This window comes from Rattus rattus, chromosome 7 (assembly GCF_011064425.1).
Source record: "Rattus rattus isolate New Zealand chromosome 7, Rrattus_CSIRO_v1, whole genome shotgun sequence".
NCBI classification, from domain to species: domain Eukaryota; kingdom Metazoa; phylum Chordata; class Mammalia; order Rodentia; family Muridae; genus Rattus; species Rattus rattus.
This window is the reverse complement of record NC_046160.1, coordinates 68,871,569-68,887,241: the sequence shown is the minus strand read 5'-3', so window position 1 is coordinate 68,887,241 and position 15,673 is coordinate 68,871,569. Positions and strand designations below refer to the sequence as shown.

At 37.7% G+C, this 15,673-nt stretch overlaps 1 protein-coding gene across 11 annotated transcripts in view; it reads left to right on the top strand.

Moving 5' to 3' along the window:
- Ralgapa1 (Ral GTPase activating protein catalytic subunit alpha 1) overlaps positions 1-15,673 on the top strand; it is a 356,627-nt gene that overhangs the window by 313,728 nt on the left and 27,226 nt on the right. For all 11 annotated transcript variants that reach the window (XR_004388482.1, XM_032907763.1, XM_032907764.1 and 8 more), the window contains 2 exons: positions 10,582-10,740; positions 12,092-12,219. Coding sequence is in view for 10 of the 11 variants with exons in the window: in XM_032907763.1 (XP_032763654.1) it covers positions 10,582-10,740; positions 12,092-12,219 (287 nt within the window). In the remaining variant the exon portion in view is untranslated. The remainder of the gene's footprint in view (positions 1-10,581; positions 10,741-12,091; positions 12,220-15,673) is intronic.

Here is a 15,673-nt window from a genome sequence, read left to right as displayed (position 1 = left end):
AAAAACACATATACATAAACAGACAAACCATGGAGTTCATTCTATGTAGCCAACTATTGCTGGGAATGGAATGTATCCTGAAGTGTGGTTGGCATACCCAGAATCACTCCATTGGAGAAAACTGGCTTTCCCTTTCCCAGAAAGATAGCAATGCTACTATTTGCTTGTTCTTTATAGATTCATTTGACTTCCTACCAGTGGGTATGGCTGTGCCAACTCCCCACATACATTAGAATATCAAGGTCATGAGGACAAAGACTTTCTTTACTGTTGTATTTCTAGAACCTAGAACTAAGCCTGATTGCATTTAGTGAATGAAAAAGTTACTAAAGCTATCATAGCATCAAATTGAAGAACTACCTACATATATTACTATAATGATCGGTGTAGCATACTTAGGTAAGTGCCATAATTAGATACTTAGGCTTCTATAGTTTGTATTTGTGTAATGCTAGAATATAGTTTCCATGATACTCCTTCTGTCAGTTTTATAATAGCCAGCAGTATTACTGGGTACCTTATACTAAAGCATAGAACTAGGTATATTACACTCATTGCTTTTAAGATTCAGTTTTTCGTCTTGGGGTCAGAGAGATGACTCTACGGGTAAGAGCACTTGCTGCTCTTCCAAAGGACTGGAGTTTAGTTCCTAGTACCCATGTCAGGTGGCTCACTGCTCTCCCAGCTCTAGTTCCTCTGGCTTGTACAGGCACTCATGTACATACCCATATGTAAATTTTTAAAAAAATTGTTTTTCTTTGCTGGGTTTTTTGTTGTTGTTGTTGGTTTGGTTTTGGTTTGTTTTGTTTTGTTTGAGACAGGGTGTCTCTGTGTAGCCCTTGCTATTCTGGAACTAGCTCAGTAGACCAGGCTGGCCATGAACTCTGCCTCCAAAGTGCTGGGATTAAAGACATGTACCACCACACTGGGATAGAAGAAGATTTTTAATTGATAATAATGAATGACCCAGGTTGTAAATGAGAGTATGAAAATATGTGGACTATAGGATCCTATATGATACTCAGGATGCTGAGGCAAGAAGACTGCCATGGGTTCACTCTGAGGCCAGCCAGCATGGGCTACAGAGTGAAACCCAATCTCTGTGGATGGGTGAAATAAGGGGAATTTAGCAGTCAGAATCCTGTTGGATTTCTTCATAGCTGCCATTTCAACTTCCACAAGGACTTTCCCTTTTAGTTTAAATATGAACTTATATGTGTACTTCAGCTTTTAGTGCGAGTGCCATTACGAATTGGTGTCCTTTGCTACTTGTATTCAGAGAAGTGTTTGGAACACCCTCTGCGACTTATTTACTGTTTGGTTGGTTGTTTTACTGGGTCTTTTTCACGAAACCCAGTGATTTGTGGTCAGAGATCATATCTGTTGAGCCTCATCAGAGCATCTGCAGAAGCTGATGCAGTGCATCCAGACAGCTTTCAGTGCATATCTAGTAATGAAAGAAAGAAGGGAGATTGAAAGGAAGGAGACATTCAAAAAGAGAGAATCCTTTAAGTATTCATAAACTAGTTCAAGTAAGCAATGAAATATCTAACCTGGAGCAGCTGTAGAGGAAATAGGAAGGAAAGTACAAAAAAAGTAAACATCTTTTTCAAATGAAGAGTTTGTTAGAGGTGAATGAGGAAACCAGGAGAATCAGAGAATACTGGAACTTTTGATTGAGAGAGTGTAATCAATTGATACCTGCTTTTTAAGTCAAAGGCAAGCTGACTTTTTCCTTTTTTTTAATTGATTGTTTTATTTATTTACATTTCAAATGTTACCCCTTTCCCTGTTTCCCCTTCTCAAATCCCCTATCCCACTCCCCCTCCCCCTGCTTCTATGAGGGTACTCCCCTCCCACCTTCCCACTCTGGCCTTCCCCTATGCTGGGCATCAAGCCTTCACAAGACCAAGGGCCTCCCTTCCCATTGATGCCAGATAAGGCCATCCTCTGCTACATATACAGCTGGAGTCATGGGTCCCTCCATGTATACTCTTTGGTTGCTGTTTTAGTCCCTGGGAGCCTGGGGAAGAGGGGGGTTGGTTGGTTGATATTGTTGTTCTTCCTATAAGGTTGCAAACCTCTTCAGCTCCTTCATTCCTTTCTCTAACTCTTCCATTGGGGACCCCATGCTCAGTCCAATGGTTGGCTGTGAGCATCTGCATCTGTATTGGTCAGTCTGTGGCAGAGCCTCTCATGAAACATCCATATCAGGCTCTTGTCAGCATGCACTTCTTGGCATCAGCAATAGTGACTGGGTTTGGTGTCTGTATATGGGATGGATCCCCAGGTGGGACAGTCTCTGGATAGCCTTTCCTTCAATTTCTGCTCCACTCAAGAGCACTTATGAGACAAAAATAGTTACTTTACATGATTCTTACATTTTATGACACTAAGGAAGTAAGTCATTAACTCTAGATTCCTTATTAAAAAGATGAATGTGTTGGGCTACTATAAAGTGGGTGTCTTCATTCTTTTAAACTCCTGTAACAAATGCCAGAAACCAGAACTGTATAAGCTTTAGTTACTTCTCACAGGTATAGGAGCTGGTGAGATCAACTGACAGTGTCTGTTGGGGAGCCACTAACCTGTTCACAGATGACTGTACCTCTCATAATAACTCCATTTGTAAAGTGGCAAGCAAGCTCTCTGGAGTCTTTTCTTAATAGTTACTACCCCCTTAAAAAAATGATCCACAGGGCTGAAGAGATGGCCGAGTGGTTAAGGACACTGACTGTTCTCCCAGAGGTTCTGAGTTCAAATCTCACAACCATCTGTAATGGGATCCAAAACCTTCTTCTGGTGTGTATGAACATAACTGCAGTGTTATAAAATAAAAGGATTTTTTAAAATGATCTTATCACCTCCCAACGTCCCTACCTAGTAGGACTTAAATGCTTAATCACATCACAGCCAGGGCTAGGATTTCGGTATATAAGCTTTAGGAGGGTGCATCTGGTCTGTAATAGTGGCAAATATCTGCCTTTACAAAGGGGTAGAGAAGCCCATCCCTCTGAAATACCAACATTCATGGACTCCAGGAAAATAGGATTAGTAAGCAGATGGCTTGTGAGCACTTAGATGAGGCAATGATCACTAGAAGCCACGGTAGTAAGTTCAGCACAGCTAATCACATCAGAATGAATTTGTTTTAATGGGACTACAAGATGAGGGCCAACCATAGACTGTGTGAATTTTGTGTGTGTAAGTTAAAGCAATGTCGTCTTAATAGTTTGGTATGTATGATAATGACTAAATGCATAATCACATTCAGAACACAAACACATATAACAAGAGGCAATATTGCAAAATGGTTCAGCTTTGGGTTCTGGGACCTGATTGCCTATAAAATAGAATATTGTTTCTGTCAAAGGTTTGTTTTGTTTTATTATTCAAACTACTTCATCTTTTAAGTTTCAATTGTTTATTTAGAAAAACAGTAATACTGATTGCACTTGCCTTATAATTATTATGAATATTAAGTGAATTATCACAGAACATGTAGAACAGGATGCCCTTTATATATAGTATGTAATAAATAACCTTAATAAATGAGAGGTATCTTTTTAAGAAGACTGAAAATCTGTAATTACTCTCTTACACTAACCATTTGGTATTCTTGTTCAGAACTTAAATGACGATGTAAGAATTTTAATTTAATGATAACTCTTATCTGGAAAAGATTGAGCCAGCAAACTGAAGAGCAGTATCCATTTAACAAGAGACCTTAGCAAGCCTAAGATAGCATAGATCTGGCAATATAAAACTTAGAAGTATGAAATCCTCTCTTTAAATTGAGCAGTTGATTTTACCTGATTAAAAGAACTTTGCCAGTGGCTGAGTGGGTAGAGGAACTTGATGCTAAGCCTGGCAACCTAAATTCAGTCCCCTAGAAATCTACACACACACACACACACACACACACACACACACACACACACACACACACACACACCATACACACACACACACACACACACACACACACCACACACACACACACACACCATACACACACACACACACACCACACACACACACACCATACACACACACACACACCATACACACACACCATACACACACACACACACACACACACATACACCATACACACACACCATACACACACACACACTAATTTTCTTTTAAAATCGGGACATTTTAAAGATTGTTAAAAAGAATTGTTAGCAAGGAAAGTTTGAGTTGACTATCTGTTCATGATACCATAAAGTTTCAGAAAATAATTTAGTAACAAAGGAAGAAATAGTCTCATTAATGAGTTTGCTGTATTAGAGCACATACTGATGTTCTATTCCAGACATTGTGGTTTAATAGAAACATTGGTAAACTGAGAAAATAATCCAGGAAAATGACACTTTAACCTGAAAAAGAAAAGTGAAATATTAAACTGATCTTCAAATACCTGAAAAGATAACTTATAGAATACATATTGGATTCATTGGTAAGGCTAATTTGTAAGAACTAGTGTCAGGAAGGCAGGGTTTGCTTCAGTGAATAATGTTATGATTTGGGTTCATTAAAGGTAGAATGGTCTAATTGTGAACACTTAAACTTCATAACTTTTTTCCCTTTTTTTATTTTTATTTGTTATTTACATTTCAAATGTTATCCTCCTTCCCAGTTTCCCCTCCACAAGCCTCCTATCCCGTCCCCCCCTGCCTCTGAGGGTGCTCTCCGATCTGCCTGCCCATTCCTGCCTTAAAGGCCTAGTGTTCCTGGGTCATCAAGCCTCCACAGGACCAAGGGGTTCCTCTCCCAGCGATGCCAGATAGGCTCTGCTACATATCTAGCTGGAGCCATGGGTACCCCGTGTATACTTTTTGGCTGAAGGTTTGGTCCCTGGGAGCTTTAGGGGGTCTGGTTGATTGATATGTTGTTCTTCCTATGAGGTTGCAAACCCCTTCATCTCCTACAGTCCTTGCCCTAACTTCTCCATTGGGGTCCTTGCACTCAGTCTGGTGTTTGGCTGTGTGCATCTGTATTGGTCCAGCTCTGGCAGAGCCTCTCAGGGGACAGCTATACTGGGCTCATGTCAGCAAGCATTTCTTGGCATCAGCAATAGTGTCTGGGTTCCAGATGGGATAGATCACTAGGTGAGGCAGTCTCTGGAGGGCCTTTGCTTGAGTTTCTGCTCCACTCTTTGTCCCTGCATTTTCTTTTGACAGGAGGAATTCTGGATTCATATTCTTGAGGTGGGTGAGTGACCTCATCCCTCAACTGGGGGCCATTACTATCCACTGGTTATGGTCTCTACAGGTTCTATCTCCCTTTTGTTGGTTATTTTGGCTAAAGTCTCCCCTTTTGCATCCTGGGAACCTCTTGGGTCCCTGGCATCTGGGACTTCTAGTAGCTACTCCCAGTTCCTCCTTCCCCATTGCTACACACCTACTTTCATGTTCCTGACCCTCTGTACTTCTCCCCCATCTCCTCCCATACCTGAACTAGCTCCCTTTTTCCCTCTCCATTCTCTCTCCCCACCAGATCCCTCTCTTCCTCTACTTCACAGAGATATCCTCTTCCCCCCACTGAGCAGCAATGTAGAATCCACAATTTGGTGTGAGTTTCATATGGTCTGTGGATTCTATTGTGGGCATTCTGAGCTTCTTTTTAGCTAACATCCACTTATCAGTGAGTGCATACTATGTGTGTTCTTTTGTGACTGGGTTACCTCACTCAGGATATTTTCAAGTTCCATCCATTTGCCTGAGAATTTCATGAAGTCATTCTTTTTAATAGCTGAGTAGTATTCCATTGTGTAAATGTACCCCATTTTCTGTATCTATTCCTCTGTGGAGGAACATCTGGGTTGTTGCCAACTTCTGGCTATTATAAAAAAAGACTGCTATGAACATAGTGGAGCATGTGTCCTTGTTATATGTTGAAGCATTTTTTTGGGTATATGCCCAGGAGTGGTATAACTGGGTCCTCAAGTAGAACTATTTCCAGTTTTCTCAGGAACCACCAGACTGATTTCCAGAGTAGTTGTACCAGTATGCAATCCTACCAGCCATGAAGGAGTGTTCCTCTTTCTCCATATCCTCACCAGCACCTGTTGTCACCTGAATTTTTGATCTTAGTCATTCTGACTGGTGTGAGGTGGAATCTCAGGGTTGTTTTGATTTGCATACCCTGATGATTAAGGACATTGAACATTTCTTTAAGTGCTTCTCAGCCATTTGAGATTCCTCAGTTGATAATTCTGTTTAGCTCTGTACCCCATTTTTAATAAGGTTCTTTGGTTCTCTGGAGTCTAACTTCATGAGTTTTTTTTTTATATTTTGGATATTAAGCCCTCTATCAGATGTAGGGTTGGTAAAGATCTTTTCCCAATCTGTGGATTGCTGTTTTGTCCTATTGACAGTGTTCTTTGCCTTACAGAAGCCTTTCAATTTTATGAAGTCCCATTTGTCAATTCTTGATCTTAGAACATAACCCATTGGTATTCTGTTCAGAAAATGTTTCCTGTGCCAATGTATTCAAGGTTCTTTCTCACTTTCTCTTCTATTAGATTTATTGTATTTGGTTTGATGTGTAGGCCCTTGATCCACTTGGATTTGAGCTTTGTACAAGGAGATAAGAATGGGATGATTTGCATTCTTCTCCATGCTGACCTCCAGTTAAACCTGCACCATTTGTTGAAAATGATATCTTTTTTTCCACTGGATGGTTTTGGCTCCTTTGTCAAGTGACCATAGGTGTGTGGGTTCATTTCTGGGTCTTCAATTCTATTCCATTGATCCACCTGTCTGTCTCTGTACCAATACCATGTGGTTGTATCACTGTTGCTCTGTAGTATAGCTTGAGGTCAGAGATGGTAATTCCCCTGGAAGTTCTTTTATTGTTGAGAATGGTTTTTTATATCCTGGGTTTTTTGTTATTCCAGATAAATTGGAGAATTGCTCTTTCTTTCTCTGTAAAGGATTGAGTTGGAATTTTGATGGGGATTACATTGACTCTGTAGATTGCTTTAGGTAAGATGTCCATTTTTACTATGTTAATTCTGCTGATCCATGAGCATGGGAAATCTTTCTGTCTTCTGAGGTCTTCTTCAGTTTCTTACTTCAGAGACTTGAAATTCTTATTTTTTTTCTTTTTTCTTTTTTTTTAATTTGATATTTTCTTTATTTACATTTCAAATGTTATCCCCTTTCCCGGTTTCCCCTCTGGAAACCCTCCATCCCATCCCCCACCTCCATGAGGGTGCTCCCCCACCCACACACTCCCTCCCTCCTCCCCACTGGCATTCCCCTACACTGGGGCATCAAGCCTTAACAGGACCAAGGGTCTCTCCTCCCATGGATGCCTGACAAGGCCATCCTCTGCTACATGTATGGATGGAGCCATAGGTCCATCCCTGTCTTCTCAATGGTTGGTGGTTTAGTCCCTGGGAGCTCTGGGATGTCTGGTTGGTTAATATTGTTGTTCTTCCTATGGGGTTGCAAACTTACTCAGTTACCTCAGTTCTTCCTCTACCTCCTCCATTGGGGACCTCGTTCTCAAGCCAATGGTTGGCTACAAGCATCTACCTCTGTTTTTGTCAGGCTCTGGCAGAGCCTCTCAGGAGACAGCTGTATCAGGCTCCTGTCAACCTGCACCTCCTGGAATCCCCATTAGTGACTGGGTTTGGTGACTGCATGTGGATAGATCCCCATGTGTGGCAGTCTCTGGATGGCCTTTCCTTCCGTCTCTGCTCTCCTCCTGTGAATATTTTGTTCCCCTCCTAAGAAGTACTTTAGCATCCTTACTTTTGTCTTCTTCTTGAGCTTCATGTGGTCTGTAAATTGTATCTTGGTTATTCTGAGCTTTGGGGCTAATATCCACTTATCAGTGACTACATATGTGTGTTAAGTTCTTCTAATATAGATCTTTCACTTGCTTGGTTAGCTTTAAAGTATTTGAGCAAAGGACAGGCATCTACCTCAGGATGTCACAATGAAGCTACTATTTGGTTATGAAATTTTTCCCCTAGTGTATCTTTCAGTGTTAACATTTGATAATGGATGAAGAACTAGAGTTTATACATGCTGAATTTCATTTTATTTTCTTCACAAACTAACACTGGTCATCTGTATACTACTTTATACACTTTAGATTCCAGAGTGACGTCAGTAGCAGTTGACGTGACTTTAGAAGAGTACTTTGGTTACCAGTGGTCTTATAGACCTGTCCCATATACATAGCAGTCTTGAGTGTTCTTTCAAAAACTGGCTTGCACATGGGTTCAGAAATATACATGCTTTAGTACAAGCACTTAGGCAGCAAAGGCAGAATCTCTATGTTCGAGGCCACCCTAGTCTACATTAAGTTTCAGGACAGTCAAAGCTATACAGAGAAACCCTATAAACAAACAAACAAACAAAAAAGAACAGAAGGAAAAGAAATAAAAGGAGGAGGGAGGGAGAAAGACAGACAGACAGAAAGAAGAAAAGAAAGGTACCCTTGAAGAAATTTAGAGTACAGGAAAACTTACTGAGTATGCATAAGACTGACCTGTTAAGTCCTTAAGAGGTAACAAATAAATATAAAATAGTATATAAATTATCTGTACCAAATTTGTTTGCTGACTTGCTTTTATTATTGGCATTATGACTTCTGTTACCTTTTAAGCACTAGAAAGTCATCTTTCACTGGTTTTTCAAAAATTTCCAAAATACAGTAATGATTAACAACATCTGAATTTATGTTTAATCATACTTCAGGTTTTAAAGTTATAAAAATGTCATATGATAGCCTCAAGCAACTATATTCTTTGCATAGGAATCTAAATAATAAAGGATTTTCATAAAAGTTTTTTCTCTAAATATCAAACACATGTAGAGTGATTTGTTGATGCACATGAATCTATACAAAAAAATTCTATATCTTGACAAAAAATGTGTTCTTTAAACATCTAACAGACCTTAAGTACTGTGTGGAAGATATTTGAAGACAACTTTGGATAAAAGATAATAATACAGTTGTCTTATTCTCTTGTTTCTTTAGATAAGTGGCACTAGAAATTATAGATAATTTTGGCAAGAGTTCAAGGGTTAATGTAGCAGATAAATAAAAGGAATTTTCTGTAAATTGAGACCTGCATTATTTCAGTTGTCTTGTCTTTCCTAACCTAACTCATTTAATTTTAAAAAGTAAATACTTAAATTCTTCCTGACAGTGTGCTCAGCTTTTACTATCATTTATTACTTCAATTATACTTGATATCACTTAGAACAATCTGCCATTTGGAAATCTCAGTATAGCCTGGAGCTTAGTATTAGATCTGGCTGCTATTGTAACATGTACAGCATATGACATTAATGTATCAAAATTAGATTGGATCATCCCTCCTGGTTAAATTTATTTCACATTTCTTTTGTATTCAGTTAACATAAACCTATTAGGGAAGCTGACACATGGGGATGGCTGTATAGGAAGGATATTTTTAAAGTATTTTGATTAAAAAATGAAATTATAGGGCCATGGCTTTTCTAGGTTGTGTAATCTCTTTTTTGCTTTTTAAAAACGGCACGAAGTTCAAGTCTGCATTTATGTCATTCCTGTATGTTGTACACAGGTGTAAGAAGTTAATTCCAGGGCTAAGGAGTGAGTAAAAAGATCCTTTGAAAAAATTGAACTTAACTCTTCTTTTTGTTTTAGTCAAACATTAAGTTTTTTTATCTACCTTTTAGATTTAATCCAGAAATTACATATATAATAAACAGAAATTGCCCATCCCCAGCTCCTTCTTTCATCTTCTAAGCTTTCTGGGAGCAATGGAAGAGCCACTGTTAAACGTCCACCAGACACACACTCACATGTTCCAAGTAGCAGAGGCTCTAGACAAACCAGAGATGGAATTGTATAATGAAATTTAGATTTATACCATAATCTACATGAAGAAAACTCAATAATGGACAGTAAATTCATTTTAAACAAGTTATTAGAAACAACTTTTAAATCCTTTCTTACAGTTTTAATTATCATAACAGAACTTTCTCAAGATTGCCAGAAGCACCTTTGTAAATAGCACAGATATCTAAATAACATTTCATGACCTAATAAATATTAAGGTATCTATTTAGAGAATTTTATAAGTTTCATTGTGGAGGTACATAAAAATTAGTAGTTAGTTAAAAAATTGTTAGTTAAAAATAGCCAACTCTTTCTTGCTCAGTAAGTGATTATAAAATTTATGAGTTGGCTATTTGTTTGTTTCTCTTCTGCTGCCTTTTCCAGGCTACCTCATTAGCACTGCAGAAAGTGGATACAGTAAGAGGAGAAGAGACTCAAATCAGTTAGTTTAAAAAACTAACCTTTGAGAATGGAGCTGCACTGGTACAGTTGCCAGGTTAAAAGAGTCGGGCTATGACTCTTCTAAGTTCTTTCTGTCTCTCTGACTGTGGGAGTTGAAAATGCCTGGTCTTCTTCTGTTGTCCCTTGATGACTTTGAGTATTGTTTTTTATGTGTTGCTAAAATGATCAACCATTCCCCTTCTGTATAGTTTGATGTCACTAGTTGCATAACTATGCGCACATGACTTTTTAAAAATGCTGTAAACTATTTCCTTGATTTTACAGTTGAGACATCTAGGAAATGATGAAGTACACATTGTTTGGTCTGAACATACTAGAGACTACAGGAGAGGAATTATTCCTACAGAGTTTGGTGATGTCCTCATTGTAATATATCCAATGAAAAACCACATGTTCAGTATCCAGATCATGAAAAAGCCAGAGGTGAGAACTTCTTAGCTTCTGTCTTAATAATAGATTTGCAATTGTGGGAAGGGGGGAAATGCAACCCACAGGAGCTGTGTAGATTGTCTTAAACATGGTATTGACAGAACTGGCCCACCTAAGGAGACAGCTAAGCAGTGCCTGAGTACAAGTTTGTTGTACTTAGCTCAGCTTTTATTAAAGTAGAAAACAATTAGTTTCCTAAAAGACACAGTAAAAAGCAGGCAGGTATTAACAAGGCACAGTTGTAATTTCAGCAGGATTGAGGCAAGATGATTGCCACAGACCAACCTGATCTATTTAGCAAATCCCAGGACAGCCAGTGCTACTTAATGAAATCCTGTCTTAGAACACTAGAAATATCTTTAAAATAATAAATGAAATGCCTACAAATAATTTTTGACTGTTAAAAAGATGTTACCTCTCCTGTGGTTGGATAGCTTAGACGTACCACAGGATTTCAACAACTATTTCAAAAGCATTTCTTAAGATAACAAAAATTTGACATTATGCTCATATATTCCTTATTTTAAAATGAATGCTTTTAATAGAAAATTGTTTTGACAGTTGATTGAGAAGCTTCAGAATTCCTTGACTTGGGTTAAGTCTTCATTTATAAATTTTCCCAGTGGACAATATTTTTTTGTGGTAGGGCTTTTTTTGTTTGTTTGTTTGTTTAATAGACCAGAAGTCAACTTATTACAGGGTACAGCATAATTTTGTGCAGCCTACAAACTGAGTGCTTTCTTTTTATATTTTTATATTTTTAAAGTTTGCTTTTTGTCACTGTGACAAACTCCTAGAAAAAATATGATTTCAGTCCATGGTTATTTGACTTCAATGATTCAGGGCCTGTGGGTCAAAAGTCTTGTTACCCAGTTCCTTGCCTAGAGCTACCCTTCCAAACATGGTCCTGGGACTTGAACATTCAACATGAGCTTTGGGAAGACATTTCATGTCCAAACTATAAGAATAAAACTCACAAGAATAACCATCTAACTGCCTACCTGTAAAAATGTGTATCTTTTCCTGTTTGCTTAATAGAGGAATTGATTTTATGTGTGTATACAGTTGAAACTACAAAACTTTGGAAGTTGGCAGAAGATATAAATTACTTAGCTATTCAAAGCACATAGTCCTTGTGAATGGACACATTATTGACCTTGGTTGTTTTTGTTTGTTGTCCTAGTATGAGTAATACATCTTGTAAAAAAAATGTATTTGAATATTTTTACTTGAAATACAACCAAAGAAGAAGCAAAAACACATTTGTTTGTAAAGGATCTTGATTGTTTTTATTAAACTCTTTCTACAGTTTGACTTCAAAATTATGTTCTGATCTTTCTATCAGGTTCCCTTCTTTGGTCCCCTTTTTGATGGTGCTATTGTGAATGGAAAAGTTCTGCCCATTATGGTTCGATCCACAGCAATAAATGCTAGCCGTGCTCTGAAATCACTGATTCCATTGTATCAAAACTTGTATCCTTTTTAACTATGTGGTTAGTATACTAGCCTACATCTATCTACTTTACTAAAGGGTAAGTGTTTGTTATGTATTAATAAGTAGATGGCAGAGTTCCTCCCTAGTGATTGAATAATTGTGATACTTGAGTGGTATGTTTCCTTCTATACTTTCAATAAATATTAATCTTTGGTTAGTTAATTAGAATTCCATTATATGTCAAGCTCTGTGCTACTCTGGAGGTGTAGAAATAATCCAAATAATCATTGAAAATAATTCAATCTCCATGGAAAAATATACTGTTTTTTAAAAGAATTATGTATGTATGTATGTATGTATGTATGTATGTATATGAGTACACTGTAGCTGTCTTCAGACACACCAGAAGAGGGCATCAGATCCCATTACAGATGGTTGTGTGCTGGGATTTGAACTCAGGACCTCTAGAAGACCAATCAGTGCTCTTAACCACTGAGCCATCTCTCAAGCCCTAAAGCATACTGTTTTTACTCCATTGTTTTAAAAGAGGAATGTGCAGCATATATACTAGTAAGGGACCAAACAGTTAGCTGTAAGTAGGTATCCAGAAACATTCATGAGAAAAATGAAAATTGAACCAGTCTTAAATGATAAATAATGAAGTGAATAAGATTAAAAACCTTCTAAGCATAGAACAGTATAACATGGGTCACAGAGGTATTCAGTGATGTGGGATGCTTAGGAACATGGCTTCTGGAACCAGCCACTCTGACTGGCGCTGCTCCTCCAGGCTGCACTGTCCTCAGCATATCCCTGGACTTCCCTCACCTCACTGTGCTTCCCTACAAAATGAACCTAGTGATTGTGGTCTTGGTCATGCCACAGAATCAGGTTGGGTTTTCTCCCTTTCCTTCAGTTTCTAGAATTAAACCCAGGCCCTCCTCATGCTAGTTACTCTACCACCAAGTCATAATCTCAGCTCAAGTCCTAGAATCTTTGAATCCAGTTTGTTTTCTGTAGAAAGATTCTAATATTGTCTAGGCATTAATGTGAGTGCTAAATAATATTTTATGTAATTAATTATGTTACTTAGAAATATTACAATTGATATAAAACATCTCCACTGAAGACTAAGGAATTGCTTAATTGAGTTTTTGTATTGGGCTGATTAGCTGCTTGAGGTGAATTCTCAGACCTACTTTATGCTATTTTTAATATTTAATCATATTGATTGCCTCATTAGAGAATATTGTAGGATGAAAAGAAATAATTTCAGTGAAAACAGTAGAAATGAACACTGTTTTTAAAACAGCAAATCTGAAAAGTTCTTAGCAACAAAATTGCTTGCAGAATACAGAGTAAGGGCTCGGCAGTTGCGATCGTGTACCGCTCTTGCAGAGGACTGGCGCTTGGTTCCACGTCGTACAGCTCACAAGCACCTGTAATTTGAGCTCCATGATGCTTCCAGCCTCTTCAGGAACCTGTACTCACACACATGGGCTGAGCACATGTACACACAGACACAACATTTTAAGATAAAAAAAATAGAGTGAAAATACTACATAGACCAAACCAACCTCTCTACAGTGTAGGAAATTGTCTTTCATACCGTTTAAAAGTGCTCAGCCCTACATATCCAGGGTTCCACATTTGAAAAATCTAACCAGCTGTATGTGAAAAATACTTAGGGGAAAAGCTTTCTTCTCACTGTCCCTTTAATACTAGTATAACAACTACTAATGTGGTACTTATATTTGTATACTCGCTACTATAAGTAATGCAGAGATTGACTATGTGCAAATACTTTACCATTATACGAAAGGGACTTGAATGTCCACAGATTTTTATTATCCATGGGGGTTCCTGAAAAATTCTCCGTATATATCAAGAGAAGTAACAATAGATATTCCTATCCTTCATTAAGCTAGAGAATATATTATGTTTTGCAAAATGTACAAGATAACCTATATTCTATAGAGTATTCTATATTCCGATTGTTGAGGAGGAGCCACATGTAGTCAATGCTCCTACATCTAAAACTGGAAAGTCAAAGAGAAGGATCACCTCCGATCACGCATTCAAGACCAACCGCAGCATAGCATAACCCCACCTCAGAAGTAGAAATGAATGAATGGAGGTAGGAAGGAATGTTATGGGGAAATAACTTCTTTACTTGATTTTAACATGAAGGTTTATATAATAAATTACAACTGGATACTTGTATTGAGAGGTACTAAAACATAAGAATATATGTTTTAATTTTAAGTAACATACTGATTTCAATAATGTGTTTAAAATATATGATTTTGACATCAGATTTTCAGTCAGGAGAAAATTGTATATTCTAAAATAAATCAATATGCTTAACATGAATGATAGTAGGAATTGAAATAGACATTGGTTTTGAAAACCACCAGAGTTAATATTTTAATGCTCATCAAAGACTTAAAAAGGTGAAATATAATAAACTCAATTGTATTTATATAATTATACTGCTGGCTCAGTTATCATATGCACAATAATAGTGCCTACTAAGATTCCACAGCATAAATTGTGCTATTTATGATCATTAAATGAAGTTTAAATTTTGTCCTAGGAACATCTTCTGTAACTATGAATCTAATGTTGTTCAGAAAATGAGGACAGTATTGATTGTCATATGCTGCCCAAATCGATCATGCTAGCAACCAGAATTACAGTAATCTGTCAGTATTGATGAGTGTCTTTCAAGCTTTGAAACCTCCCCCCTCACTTCACTTGTTGTTTCTGACAGTACTTGTACTTGAGAAGCATTTTCATGCAACCTCTGACTTTGTCAGCTAGGTACTTTTGTCTCTTAAGCTCAATTTGTTGGTTTGATCATGCAATTAGAATTGAATTGCCGCACTCGGGAGGCAGATCAGGCAGACTCTGGGTAGCCGTTGAGCCAGAGCAGTGTTTTGGGTTTGATCTTAGGCCATCATTTTATTAGCTACCTAGAAAGAGTTCCAGTTTGTTTGGTTGCTTAGTTTGGGGTTTTACAATGGAAATAAAAGCTTTTATTCCATGGTCTTCTAAAGCTTTTATGTCATGGTCTTGCCAGTTTTAACTCTATTACTTAAGTAAAAATTTGTTTTATCTTTAAGTAGGTTTCACTATGCCTTGAAAGGCACATGTGTTTAGTATAATGCTGTCATTGTTTTTCTGTTTTAGTGTGAGAATTACATGCAGGAATTTTCAGAATTTATAGTATGTAATTCCATTAATAAATCCAGAGAAACAAAATTTATAAGATGATGTAAGTCTCTGAATCCATGAGGATTGGGTCCCAAGGGTACAAAATCTACAGATAGTTCAGTCCCTTATTCTAACTGATACACTTTCTTGTAACCCACACCAAGTTCCTTTGTCTGTTAATCTTCTTTAGATTGCTTATGATAACTAATACAATGTAAATGTTACATAACAATAAGAAAGATGTACTTTAAGGAATGGGCTTCCCCAGCCCAGAGG